This window comes from Trachurus japonicus, chromosome 14 (genome assembly GCF_045865225.1).
Source record: "Trachurus japonicus isolate A0001 chromosome 14, Traja_1.0".
NCBI classification, from domain to species: Eukaryota; Metazoa; Chordata; class Actinopteri; order Carangiformes; family Carangidae; genus Trachurus; species Trachurus japonicus.
In genome coordinates this window covers 19,612,249-19,625,480 of record NC_140920.1, presented here as the reverse complement: position 1 = coordinate 19,625,480, position 13,232 = coordinate 19,612,249, and the positions used below count along the sequence as shown (strand labels likewise).

At 40.0% G+C, this 13,232-nt stretch overlaps 2 protein-coding genes across 2 annotated transcripts in view; both read left to right on the top strand.

The window, feature by feature from the left end:
• Positions 1-468: 468 nt before the first annotated feature.
• On the top strand, positions 469-6,097 carry LOC146974678 (queuine/queuosine transporter SLC35F2-like). The gene is made up of 9 exons (XM_085798243.1): positions 469-603; positions 1,281-1,386; positions 2,214-2,386; positions 2,694-2,821; positions 3,356-3,515; positions 3,618-3,774; positions 4,731-4,783; positions 4,894-5,048; positions 5,450-6,097. The coding sequence occupies exons 2-9, from the start codon at positions 1,298-1,300 to the stop codon at positions 5,639-5,641; spliced, it is 1,107 nt and encodes a 368-aa protein (XP_085654369.1). The 5' UTR covers positions 469-603; positions 1,281-1,297; the 3' UTR covers positions 5,642-6,097.
• Positions 6,098-6,694: 597 nt separating this feature from the next.
• Positions 6,695-13,232, top strand: part of nop16 (NOP16 nucleolar protein homolog (yeast)) — an 18,367-nt gene continuing 11,829 nt past the window's right edge. Inside the window, exon 1 of the mRNA XM_085798246.1 lies at positions 6,695-6,874. Coding sequence (XP_085654372.1) covers positions 6,768-6,874 — 107 coding nt within the window. The 5' untranslated portion in view covers positions 6,695-6,767. The remainder of the gene's footprint in view (positions 6,875-13,232) is intronic.

The window sequence follows — 13,232 nt, the reverse complement described above, 5'->3', positions numbered from 1 at the left end:
TTACTTGCACAAACTTGTTCGGCTATATTTTTAATCAAAATTGTTATTTTATTGTGCACATTCATTAGACGTAGACTGCTGTCTGTCTGCTACTGTCCCATTTGAAATAAAAAGAATCATCAAAAAAAGTAAACATAGCCTATTGTTATTAATACGTATTTGAGCCCTACTTACAACCAATGATGAAAAAAGGACCCAGCAGGTTAAGTGCTTTCACTTTATAAATACCAGTGCCTATTACAATGTAAAAGTAAAAAGAAAAGAAAAAAATGCAATTGAAATTCATAAAACTTAACTTTTAGCAGATGGTTTATCATAAAAGTAGTATTTTTATGATGTAGCTGGTTGGGACAAAATTAACCCTTATGGTTTTCTCTCTTGTTTTACTCCCATCAGCATCAGACCAAGTTCGAGTGCGGATGTATCTTCTTCAACCAATGAGAGCGCCGGGAGGCGGGGCTAAATGCCACGAGGCTAGGTTGATTCGCTCGAGATGGGAAGTAGTAACCTCGTGGATGACAGTTCGGTGATATTTTTGACAAACATGCTCCTTAATCACATCTGGAGAATTCCTCCACATCTGTCATGACTGAGGAAGAAAACGTACGTACACATTGATTGTTTTTACGTGTTCATACTGATCCTTTACGCATATTATGGTCTTGTTTGTTAGTGTTTAGAAACCCACTGATTGACGCCGTCACTTACATGGACGCCAAACCGCATTAGAAAGAGAGCGAGTTTAAAACTACTCCTGTTATTACCGGATATTTACTGGTGTTTAAACAGAACCGAGTTCATGTTAAGATTTATGGAGGGCTGTGTTTATATTCGGGATATATTTGGTACAGTTAGATTTCTTTAAAATACTTCAACATTTCCAAAATGTCCCAACCTGTTCACCGGGAAACGCCTGCAATGTAAACAATACTGGCCATGAGATTTTAAATGATTTCTAAACGAGAAAAAAAATACAGTAGCCCTGCAGCTAATGCCGATTTTTACCAGTAAGCCGAGTTAGTCCGTTTGAATAATCGCTTTACAGGTGTATTATAGACTGGAAACAATAAACATCAGATGCTTGGATTTTTGAGGATTTGGAGGAAACTTAATTTGTGCGCCATAAATTTGGCAGGAGTTATATTAGGAGATTAATGGAGCATGTGACATTCCTGTGGAGATTTGGTACCTGTTATGCTTGGGTAGTCTGATGAAGACACTAAATGTAAAAGACCATTCCTGATTTTTTTTTCTCTATTACGGTATTTCTCTCTCCATAGGCGAAAGTGCAATAGAAATGGAAGGGCAGGTGGAGGAGAGACTGTGTGGGAAATGGAGGGAGTCCTGTGGATTGTACAGTCACAACCTGAGGGAAGTCTTCACATGGTGAGCACTGATCTAACAGCTGAATTAAACTGAATTGTTAGCAAGGTTTTGATGTTAACATTGATGTGTGTGTATGTAATGATAAATGACTGCCGAGCTGCCTTATTATGAGTAGCCTACCTATGCATAAGGCTTTGCACAGCAGAGATTTTTATTATCATATTATTATACATATACTGTAATATATTAGTCAATTATACATATTGCTGTGATTTACTTTGTTTGAAGCTACAAAGTTTTCTGGCACAAACAAGAGAGGAAACGACAGAGCTTCAAGAGGCTTTGTCTGTCTCATCTGACCAGTGTTGTTCTCTGTCTTTTGAAGTTATACATGTTCACATTACTTATATTCAGAAATAACATCTCTTTGACATTCAATTTTAATCCTTTTTAATTTATTTTTATTGATATTTTTGACAAAATTATTCATCTATAACACAGATGAGGTACAAAGGTCTTTTTTAAACAAGCAAAACATAACAAAAAAAAAGAAAGCAAGAGACAAAAAACAAAAAAACAAGCAAGCAACCTGATAACAACTTCAAGATTCTACAACAGCAGTTATAATAATACTAAATATACGGTGGACCAAAGCCACATTTGCAAAAGACCTTAGACATTGATCAGTGATTATAGCTAACCCGTGCTGACTTTGTCCATCAGGCAGGAGGATAAAGAGACTATATGAGCCATAGTGTAGCTTTGTTGTTTTTTTTAGCAGACATGACAAATATCAGACCTGTATGAAGTGAACTGTATCCAGCTGATGTATCGCGTTGTGTTTTTATTAAACCCCCCCCCCTCCCCCTCCACTCTTCACTCTCCAGGCGTCTGGTGAAGACTGTGGTCATGGGCCAGGTCTTGTCCCTGCTGATCTGTGGGACGGCTGTGAGCTGTGAGTACCTGGCTAGTGCCGGGGTGCAGACACCCATGCTGCAGAGTTTCCTCAACTACGCCCTGCTGCTGCTCGTCTATACAACCACCCTTACAACACGCAAAGGTCAGGATACACAGTTAATGTGAAAAAAACATGTGATAGTCTCATTAAGATTCCATATTTATTGTATTATATCATTTGAGATATAGTTTAGTTGGTCTTAATTTGAGATTAAAACAATAAAATAATTCCATCCTCATAAATATGTCACTGTTAAAATAAATCACCACTTATTAACACACAGCAACACCAGCTCCACCATGTGTCCTATGAGTCCTGTAAAAGGTGACAGAAGATTAAGTTATCTGGGTTTTTCTCAACTAAAATGATGTGGAAAATACTGTTCAACAGACCTGATGTGTTTGTCCAGGTGAGAGAAACATCATACAGATTTTAAAAACCAAGTGGTGGAAGTATCTGGTGATGGGTCTGGCAGATGTGGAGGCAAACTATGCAGTTGTGAAGGCGTACCAGTTCACCACCCTGACCAGTATCCAGGTGAGAGACACCACGCTGTGGTTGAGATCAACATCATGACATCAATGAACGATTTAAATTTAAATCAAAATCTAAATAGCTGTCTGACCCAGAGCTGGAAAAAAAATCTTTTAGTATTATTAGCATTATTAGTGTTGTCTGCCACAGGAGTACGTTCAACCAGAGACTCACTCCCCACAGAATGTGGTTCCTGCCTGTGGCCCCCAAACTGTTCAAATCCTTCCTCTATATATACACATGTATTGTTTATTATTGACAGGGTACATTTTTTATATTTTGAATATGGGTGTTAGATTATTATTTTTATTACATATTTGTATGTGAAATGGCGCGCTGTAACAGTTTCCCTTTGAGGATTAATAAAGTATTTCTTATTCTGAATCAGATTCTTATTCACTTTGTGGATAAATATGCAGTATTATTTTATTCAGTGAAAATCTGCTGTTGGAGCCTCGTACACCGAGTCGTTCTAATCCTCATTAGGAAACATGAACTCCACAGCTTGTTCACTCTCCCTGACGTCTTGTGTTTCAGCTGCTGGACTGCTTTGTGATCCCGGTACTCATGCTGCTCTCCTGGTTCATCTTGAAGACCCGCTACAGGCTGATCCACTTTGTGGCCGTCATTGTCTGTGTGTTGGGGGTGGGAGCCATGGTGGGGGCGGACATCCTGGCCGGAAGAGACCAAGGCTCCAGTAAGGACGTTTTTTTTTTTTTTATCATTCAAAAGAAAATATGTAATATAAACATCATATCAAAAGATCATTGTGCTGCGGCCTGTGTCGGTGTCTGTGCAGCCAGTGATGTTCTGCTGGGAGATGGTTTGGTGCTGCTCAGTGCCGTCCTCTATGCTGTATCCAACACGTGCCAAGAGTACACCGTGAAGAACCTGAGCCGCGTGGAGTTCCTGGGCATGATGGGATTGTTCGGGACTGTCATCAGTGGCCTGCAGCTGTAAGTTACTGTTTGCTTCAGAAATAAAGATGCTGTCTAACTTCTTCAAAGTTCTTCAAATTTGACACATTCACCAGGACTCAAGAGCAAACTGATTAGGTTGGTGGCTCAATGTCAGCGGTCAAAGGTCAAGGTTGTGGCGACCTCATTAAACATGACTTTGGCCTTGTGAACGTCGTGGGCTCTCCAGATTTTCTCAAGGAAATCCCTACAGGCTTGGCAGAGATTCACTCGGAGTCAAGGTTGAACTGATTAGGCAAAGCAAAGCAATGGGCTCTTTGCACAGCTCCACTACTTCCTGAACTTAATGCTGCTCCTTCATTTCCTGTCTTACATTATTGGACAACCTGATTAATCCAGGTGTGTCTGACCATTGTGACTACTCAGACACACCTGGATTAATCAGTTTGTCCAATAATGCAAGACAGGAAACAAAGGAGCAGCATTAAGTTCAGGAAGTAGTGGAGCTGTGCAAACTAGAGCCCATTTCATTTGTATAGTCCAGTTTGTCTCAAAGGGCTTTACACAGCAACATCCTCTGCCTCCCTTAGACCCTCACATCGACGGAGGAAAAACTCCATAGAAAACCCTTTTAACAGGGAAAATTTGGAAAACCTCAGGGTGAGCTCAGGGATCCCTCACCCAGGACGGGCAGACGTGCAATAGATGTTGTATACAGACAAGAAAACAGTTTACAGCACACAAGTTTGGAATATGTTATTGTTAGATTTTGATGGCTAAAGGTCAAAGGTCATGATGACCTCACAAACACATTTCAGCCGTTACGCAACACTTCACACAGCAATCATGACAAAATCTTACAGAAACTGTTCATATTTTTTATTCTTTACAACTCTGAGTGGTGGAGGTGGACAACTGTGAGTCAGGGATTCTAGTATTGTGCGTTTAAAAGTGTTTTTCCTTTTTATATAACTGTAAGTTGCGTGTCATTGCAGAGCTATCCTGGAAACTCACGCAGTAGCTGCAGTAATGTGGGACCTTCATATTTGTGAGCAAACTTTTTGTCTTGTTGTAGTCTAGTGTCTGATCCTGCTTTTCAAGCATCGTATACATATGATAATAAAACTCCCACTAACGTTCGTTCACTGTGCTCTGCAGCCATGCTGTTCGCCGTCTACGTTCTGTGTATGTACGCTCTGTACAGCTTCATGCCTGTGGTGGTGAAGATGACCAGTGCAACGGCGGTCAACCTCTCTCTGCTCACTGCTGACCTCTTCAGCCTCTTCTGTGGCTTCTTCCTGTTTCACTACACAGTGAGTGTTGTTACTTACAAAGCGTCATTGTGTCAGCTGCTGATGCTGTGATGTTGCTGTCGATTGCTTATTCATCTTAACTTAAAATCTCCTTGATTGATGTGCAGCATGTCCAATTGGAGAAAAAAGCATTTACATGTCACCAGTTTTTGCAAAGAAAACAGGACTTTTTATTATAAAATATAATGTAATAGTAGCAATGACTTTATAATTAAGTAATCTTTAGTAGTTTCGACACTTTTAGTAAACTTTATTGCAGTCATACTTGAAAAAAATACATTAATAGATATATAACAAATGATTAACTATGATAAATTATATTAATCTGTATTTTCAATAAATAATACAAATTATTGCTTTGGTAATCTTACAGAAATGGGTGTCTTGTGTGTTGTCTCCAGTTTTCAGCTCTGTACATCATCTCATTTGTCGCCATCACCGTGGGTTTCGTTATGTTCAACATTGTGCCGACGTACACGTTACCACCTGAGGACCCGCCTGCCGACCCAGCTGAGAGCTCGTCAGACCGACTGCTGGCGCCGGACAGAGACACTCAGACAACAGAGGCAGTGATTGCTGTCGCTGCACTATGACAGAAACTCACAGAGCAATGGAGGAAGCCTGTTTTGTTGGAAAAGCAGTTAACTCCGTCTCACTGATCAGAGATTTTTTGGCCTGTTACACAGTAGGACAGTCGACTAATCATTTTTTGTCTTTTACATTATTATCTATATTTTGTTTTAGTCACGGAGAATGCAGGTGAATGGCATTTTGTCTTGTCCTTATTTATGTACAACTACATCTTTACTTACAAATCAAATATCAGCTGTTACTACGCCTGATTTCCTCAATGTGTAAAACAAACGGTTCATCAGTTACTCCTCAGTTGTTTCTGCCTTTTTTATACAACCTTTTTTTTTTTTTTTTTTTACAAAAATTGTCAGCTGTGCTGTTACAATCTTGTTCTTTTATTGCTAAACAGAAAGCATTCAACGTGCAACAGACATGTTTCTATTTTTTTTTTTTTTACTATTAAATTCATTTATATTTATTCTCTTGGGTCTACATATTATTACTACTATCATCTTATTAATTTACTTTATTGTACATGTTCAGTTTATTTTACATTAAGCAATAACCACAAGTCTGTCTCCATGTTTATTCTACATCTTGCAAGGACAACGTGCTGCTTTTACTACATCAGTGTAATCGTGCCATATTTTACAAACAACACAGTGACCCTGTGGGCTTAAGGCACTGCACTACACAAAACATCTTCATCAATTTGACAACACCTGCAAACTAACAATTCCTACAAGGCAACAGAAAAGTTTCCAGTGGAGTTGAAGTAGGTTTAGGCTAGCTAGCCACAAAAACCCTCTGTTCTTGATCATTTATCATTCAAATATTTGAAGTTATTTCAGTTGTGAATTTTGTATCTTGTTGACCCCTCTGGGCCACCATAGAATTGTGTTCGCAGAACAAAAGTAAATGTGAAATTAATTGAGGTCAGAGAGAAATGTTTCACAGACGTGTATAGAGGATTTGTGTTTACTTTATTAATTTGACAGAAAAAAAAATTAAAGATGCGGGAAGGGGCGTGGTTAGCGCTCACGTGACCGGAACAACACGCACACGTGCTTCCTGTTGCTGCTGCTGGTGCACGTTGTGAGCAAACTAACACGTCTGCTGAGCTCAGAAAACAGAAAAAAAGCAAATATGCCGAAAGCCAAACAGTCGAACAAGAGGAAGAAGTTCGACTACAACAAAAACCGCAAGAAGCTGAAGAAGAAGTTCATCAAGAAATACAATCCGAGGATAGAAGAGTAAGCAAGAGACTCGTTACGTTAGCATGTTAGCAGTGTTGGCTAACCCCTGGGCATGTTGGCACAGTGAGAAACACTAAAGCTGGTTTCTGTCTTTAGCTACAGTTTTAGAGTCAGTGCGGGTTTAAACCTATAGGTCGAAGTCACTTAATTAGTCGCTTAAACATGGCTGGTATGTCCTGGAGAGTTGACTGTAGCTTCAGACTGGTCTACCAACATGCTGTAGCTACACCTGGTTCATAACTGAGGATTAAACGAATAAAACTCGGCTAATTTGTAAATCTGTTGTAGGTACGACTATAAAACGGGCATGGTTGTGTTTTAATACGGTAATTACTATTTCCAATCCACACATTGACAGATAATTAACACCACAGGACAGAGCGAGAATGGTCTTTACCTCAGATACACACGAACATGCTGACATACATGTGCATAGTATATACACATAAAGATATCTTGAATACATCCTCTTACATCACTGATGATGTGTTCAGGAGCATCAGAGGATGTATTCAAGAACACACAGACACACAAATACAATATACTAACACAGAGGGGACTTGCTGTTGTCATGTTATCGCAAAATTCCTTAGTATTACTCAGTTGTTGTTGTTGTTGTTGTTGTTAGGGCCGCGGGCAATCGCACCGGGCACTGGTCCCAACAGCTATGAAATAGCTGCAGGGACCAGTGCCCGGGCGAAGCCCGGGCACTACTGTTATTGTGTGGATTTTTTCTTCTTATTATTAGTGTGACTGCTGAAGCAGTCACACTATTGTTCTTCTGTTTGGCCATTTTCTTCCGCCTTTTTACGGTCTTCTTCTAGTCCTTCATACTTTGTGCTATTTCAACAATTCATATATCAAAACGTGCAGCTTCTTTTGAACTTTATCGGCATTACTTTTCTCTTTTTAACTATTTATACTTTTTCAAATATTTAACTTTTTCTGATTTTTTTCAGCTTTATAATGTGTGTGTATTGCGTCTAACGAGCAGAGCCAGAGTGGTGTCAGAGTGGAGAGAGGCAAAAAAACATTCTAGAGTTTTTCTGGCTAAACTGTCAGCATGGCCACAAATTAAACTCTAGACAAATTATTTTCTCCAGTTTTGTAGCCACACTTGTCTTCTGGCTAAAATTCTGGTCAAAAATGCAAAGAGACTTAGATAATAATTTTAAATATTTTTTAAATGCAGCCAGGGAGCTCTCTGCTCTCATTAAGCTCAATGCATTTTTTTCACATCAGCAGGAGAAGGAGCTCAATTTTGTAACTTGCTGTTAAGTGCTTTTTAATTCATTTTAATTCACCAAAAAATAGTCACAGGTCACAAAAAAGTCCTCTTCTTATTTGGTGTGGCTAATTTATATTAATTTATTTTTGTTTTAAGCATCATTGAAAGATCTCACATTCATCAAAGTCTCAACCTCTCTTCTTGACAACTCCTCTGTAGTGTAGGGGTTAGGGTAACTGCCTGCCAATCATAAGGTCACTGGTTCGAATCCAAGGGAAGATTTCTTGTTATGTTATGTTGAATTCTGCTCTCCTCCCCCGCCTTCAATTGGTTACAGGTGTTTGTTATCTCCTTGATTACTCGTACCAGTTTGCAGCACATCATCACATTACAATGAATGACAACAGTCTTGAAAGCAGTGTGCTCTCTGTAGCCGAGTGGCAGAGTAAAGGTTTAGTGATCATATGGTCACGGGTTCGATTCCTGCCTCAGTCATTTCACATCATTGCTTGACTTTTGATTCCAATTATTCAGCTGTCATTGGACAGTCTTTGATTCCTCATAGTATAAAGCTCATTGTAACTCAGGTTCTCTGTGGCCATATGGTTAGTGTGTTAGGTGTTGTGCTATTTCAACAATTCATATATCAAAACGTGCAGCTTTTTTTGAACTTTATCGGCGTTACTTTTCTCTTTTTAACTATTTATACTTTTTAAAATATTTAACTTTTTCTGCAAATTAAACTCTAGACAAATTATTTTCTCCAGTTTTGTAGCCACACTTGTCTTCTGGCTAAAATTCTGGTCAAAAATGCAAAGAGACTTAGATAATAATTTTAAATATTTTTTAAATGCAGCCAGGGAGCTCTCTGCTCTCATTCAGCCCAATGCTGAGAATTCTCCACAACTCTGTCTGAAACATGCTTATGTCTGTGCTCTCTGTGGCGAAGTGGCAGAGTAAAGGTTTATTGATCATGAGGTCATGGGTTTGATTCCTTACTTTTTTTTTTAAGCAGAAGCCAGTGATCCTCTTATCAAAGGTTTTCTTTACCCCTCACATACTGTCTCTGTCTGTAGCCTAGTGGTTAGCTTGCTGGTCTGGAGACCTGAAGGTTGCTGGTTCAATTCTTGCCTCAACAACAATTATAGTGAATTATTTTCCCAGTCGTCCTCTGTTGACTTCTGATAACTTGCTTCATGTTGAAACTGCTGCTCTCAGCCTGAAATTCACAGAAATTTTCATTCTAAGTCATTCAAGCTTGACTCTCAAGCTTTCTTGATGTTGACAGTGTGCAGATCATTAACAGACAACAGTCTCTGCAACTGTGTGTGCACCGTGGCCTAGAGGCAGAGTGGAAGTCTAATGACCATGAGGTTGTGGGTTCAATTCCGACCTTGGTCAAACATTTGTATGGTGATCACTGCTTGCACTATTTGCTAATTCTGCAACAGCGTTCAGTTGCTATCAGCAGTCACACCATTTCCATTCTTGGAAATGCTTTTTCTAGTTAGGGCCGCGGGCAATCGCACCGGGCACTGGTCCCAACAGCTATGAAATAGCTGCAGGGACCAGTGCCCGGGCGAAGCCCGGGCACTACTGTTATTGTGTGGATTTTTTCTTCTTATTATTATTATTCTCCTTCATCTTCCGGACGAATTTCGATTCGCAACTAGTCCTGCAACTCGAAGAGTTGCAGGACATATTATATATCAAAACGTGCGGTTTGATCGGGATCACTGTGCTATTACTTGTCTCAACAGTTTACGAATTTTTCGCGACGTAAGTCGCGATTTACTGCGCAAAATTTTGCATGTAAGTCAATGGGACGGGCGAAAAAAAAAGAGCGAAAAAGACCAATCATTGGAGTTTAACAAACGTCTACTGCTCAGGCATACTTTCACCTAGAGACTCCATTTAAACTTTAAACAGTAGACACAAGTCTTGTGTATTGTCGTATTACTCCACGTTTTGATAGGTCATATAGTTTTTGATCAATCCCTGATCAATGACCATGATCATTTTTGGAGAAATTATGAATTTATAATGGGTGTGTATTGCATGGAATGTTCGTGTCAGAGTGCGTGACATCATCGGTTAGAGTGGGAGAGAGTGAAGAGACATTCTGTATTTTTTCTGGATAAATTGCCACCACGGCCACAATTTACACTCTACAGACATAATTTTTTCAGAATTTGTAAGACAAACTTGTTATCTCTCATGTCATGTGCTCAAAATATCAGAGAGACTTACAGAACTTACAGAATCAGCCTCTGAGTGCGGCCACGTCTGTCCCTGCTCCTCATTGAGTCCAATACAAATATTTTCTGAGAGGAGCAGAACGGCCTGATGTTTTAAAACTGCCAGCGTCGCCAAAATATTTACTGTAGAAACACCAAATCGTACCGAAATTTTCAGTAAGTCCTTAGAGCAACGTTGATCTGTGTTTTGTTCTGATAGGAGTTACCGTTTTGTCATGCTAAGCCTAATTGTGAGACCGGTTTAGAGGCAGAAAATGGCTCTTTTTCTCCACGTTTCTGTCTGTCTCAGCCTGCGGGGGCCCCTATCGCCGTGGTAACCTCTTTGATCCTCAGGCCAGAGCTCGTTAACTTCATAAACAATCCACCTGGCTCTCGTTTAAATGTTTATAAACACAGACACAGCTAAATCAGACTGACACAGGATGCAGCTACTAACTAACTATGTGTCAAGTCAGTCACACACACAGACTCTAGAGCCAGCTTCATGTGATTACAGACACACACACACACACACACACACACACACACACACACACACACACACACACACACACACACACACACACACACACACACACAGACTCTAGAGCCAGCTTCATGTGATTACAGTCACACACACACAAACACACACACACCTTCATGTGATTAAAACACAGTTAACGTGCAACAGAATTTAAACTTAAACCATGATTTAATCTGGTTTTAAAGTTAAACCTTGTTGGTGTCACACACACACACACACAAACACACACGCACACACACACACACACACACACACACACACACACACACACACACACACACACACAGTTAACCTAATGTGGTTACAGCTCCTCCATATCAGTGCTTATAGAAAGATGATCATGTGTCTGTCTGATCAGCTCTGTCTTGACCTTAAGATCGTGGGTTTGATTCCCATGTTGACAGAGATGGCACAACCCGCAGTAGCTCCCGTGGCCCATTCAAAATTTCCCGAGAGGAAATTTTCTAGTTAGGGCCACGGGCAATCGCACCGGGCACTGATCCCTACAGCTATGAAATAGCTGCAGGGACCAGTGCCCGGGCGAAGCCCGGGCACTACTGTTATTGTGTGGATTTTTTCCTAGTTAGTGTGACTGCTGAAGCAGTCACACTATTGTTCTTCTGTTTGGCCATTTTCTTCCGCCTTTTTACGGTCTTCTTCTAGTCCTTCATACTTTGTGCTATTTCAACAATTCATATATCAAAATGTGCAGCTTTTTTTGAACTTTATCGGCATTACTTTTCTCTTTTTAACTATTTATACTTTTTAAAATATTTAACTTTTTCACAAAAAATCTCACATTCATCAAAGTCTCAACCTCTCTTCTTGACAACTCCTCTGTAGTGTAGGGGTTAGGGTAACTGCTTGCCAACCCTAAGGTCACTGGTTCGAATCCAAGGGAAGAATTCTTCTTATGTTATGTTGAATTCTGCTCTCCTCCCCCGCCTTCAATTGGTTACAGGTGTTTGTTATCTCCTTGATTACTCATACCAGTTTGCAGCACATCATCACATTACAATGAATGACAACAGTTTTGAAAGCAGTGTGCTCTCTGTAGCCGAGTGGCAGAGTAAAGGTTTAGTGATCATATGGTCATGGGTTCGATTCCTGCCTCAGTCTTTTCACTTCATTGCTTGACTTTTGATTCCAATTATTCAGCTGTCATTGGACAGTCTTTGATTCCTCATAGTATAAAGCTCATTGTAACTCAGGTTCTCTGTGGCCATATGGTTAGTGCTCAGCCTGAAATTCACAGACATTTTCATTCTAAGTCATTCAAGCTTGACTCTCAAGCTTTCTTGATGTTGACAGTGTGCAGATTATTAACAGACAACAGTCTCTGCAACTGTGTGTGCACTGTGGCCTAGAGGCAGAGTGGAAGTCTAATGACCATGAGGTTGTGGGTTCGATTCCAACCTTGGTCAAACATTTGTATGGTGATCACTGCTTGCACTATTTGCTAATTCTGCAACAGCGTTCAGTTGCTGTCAGCAGTCACACCATTTCCATTCTTGGAAATGCTTTTTCTAGTTATTTTTCCACTTCCGGCCAACTTTCGGTTCGCTACTAGTCCTGCAACTCTTCGAGTTGCAGGACAAATTATATATCAAAATGTGCGTCCTGATCGGGATCGGTGTGCTATTACTTTTCTCAACAGTGTACGAATTATTCGCGACGTAAGTCGCGATTTACTGCGCAAAATTTTTGCATGTAAGTCAATGGGACGGGCGGGAAAAAAAGAGCGAAAAAGACCAATCATTGGAGTTTAACAAAAGTCTACTGCTCAGGCATACTTTCACCTAGAGACTCCATTTAAACTTTAAACAGTAGACACAAGTCTTGTGTATTGTCGTATTACTCCACGTTTTGATAGGTCATATAGTTTTTGATCAATCCCTGATCAATGACCATGATCATTTTTGGAGAAATTATGAGTTTATAATGGGTGTGTATTGCATAGAATGTTCGTGTCAGAGTGCGTGACATCATCAGTTAGAGTGGGAGAGAGTGAAGAAACATTCTGTATTTTTTCTGGATAAACTGTGAGCACGGCCACAATTTACACTCTACAGACATATTTTTTTCAGAATTTGTAAGACAAACTTGTTATCTCTCATGTCATGTGCTCAAAATATCAGAGAGACTTACAGAACTTACAGAATCAGCCTCTGAGTGCGGCCACGTCTGTCCCTGCTCCTCATTGAGTCCAATACAAATATTTTCTGAGAGGAGCAGAACGGCCTGATGTTTTAAAACTGCCAGCGTCGCCAAAATATTTACTGTAGAAACACCAAATCGTACCGAAATTTTCATTAAGTCCTTAGAGCAACGTTGATCTGTGTTTTG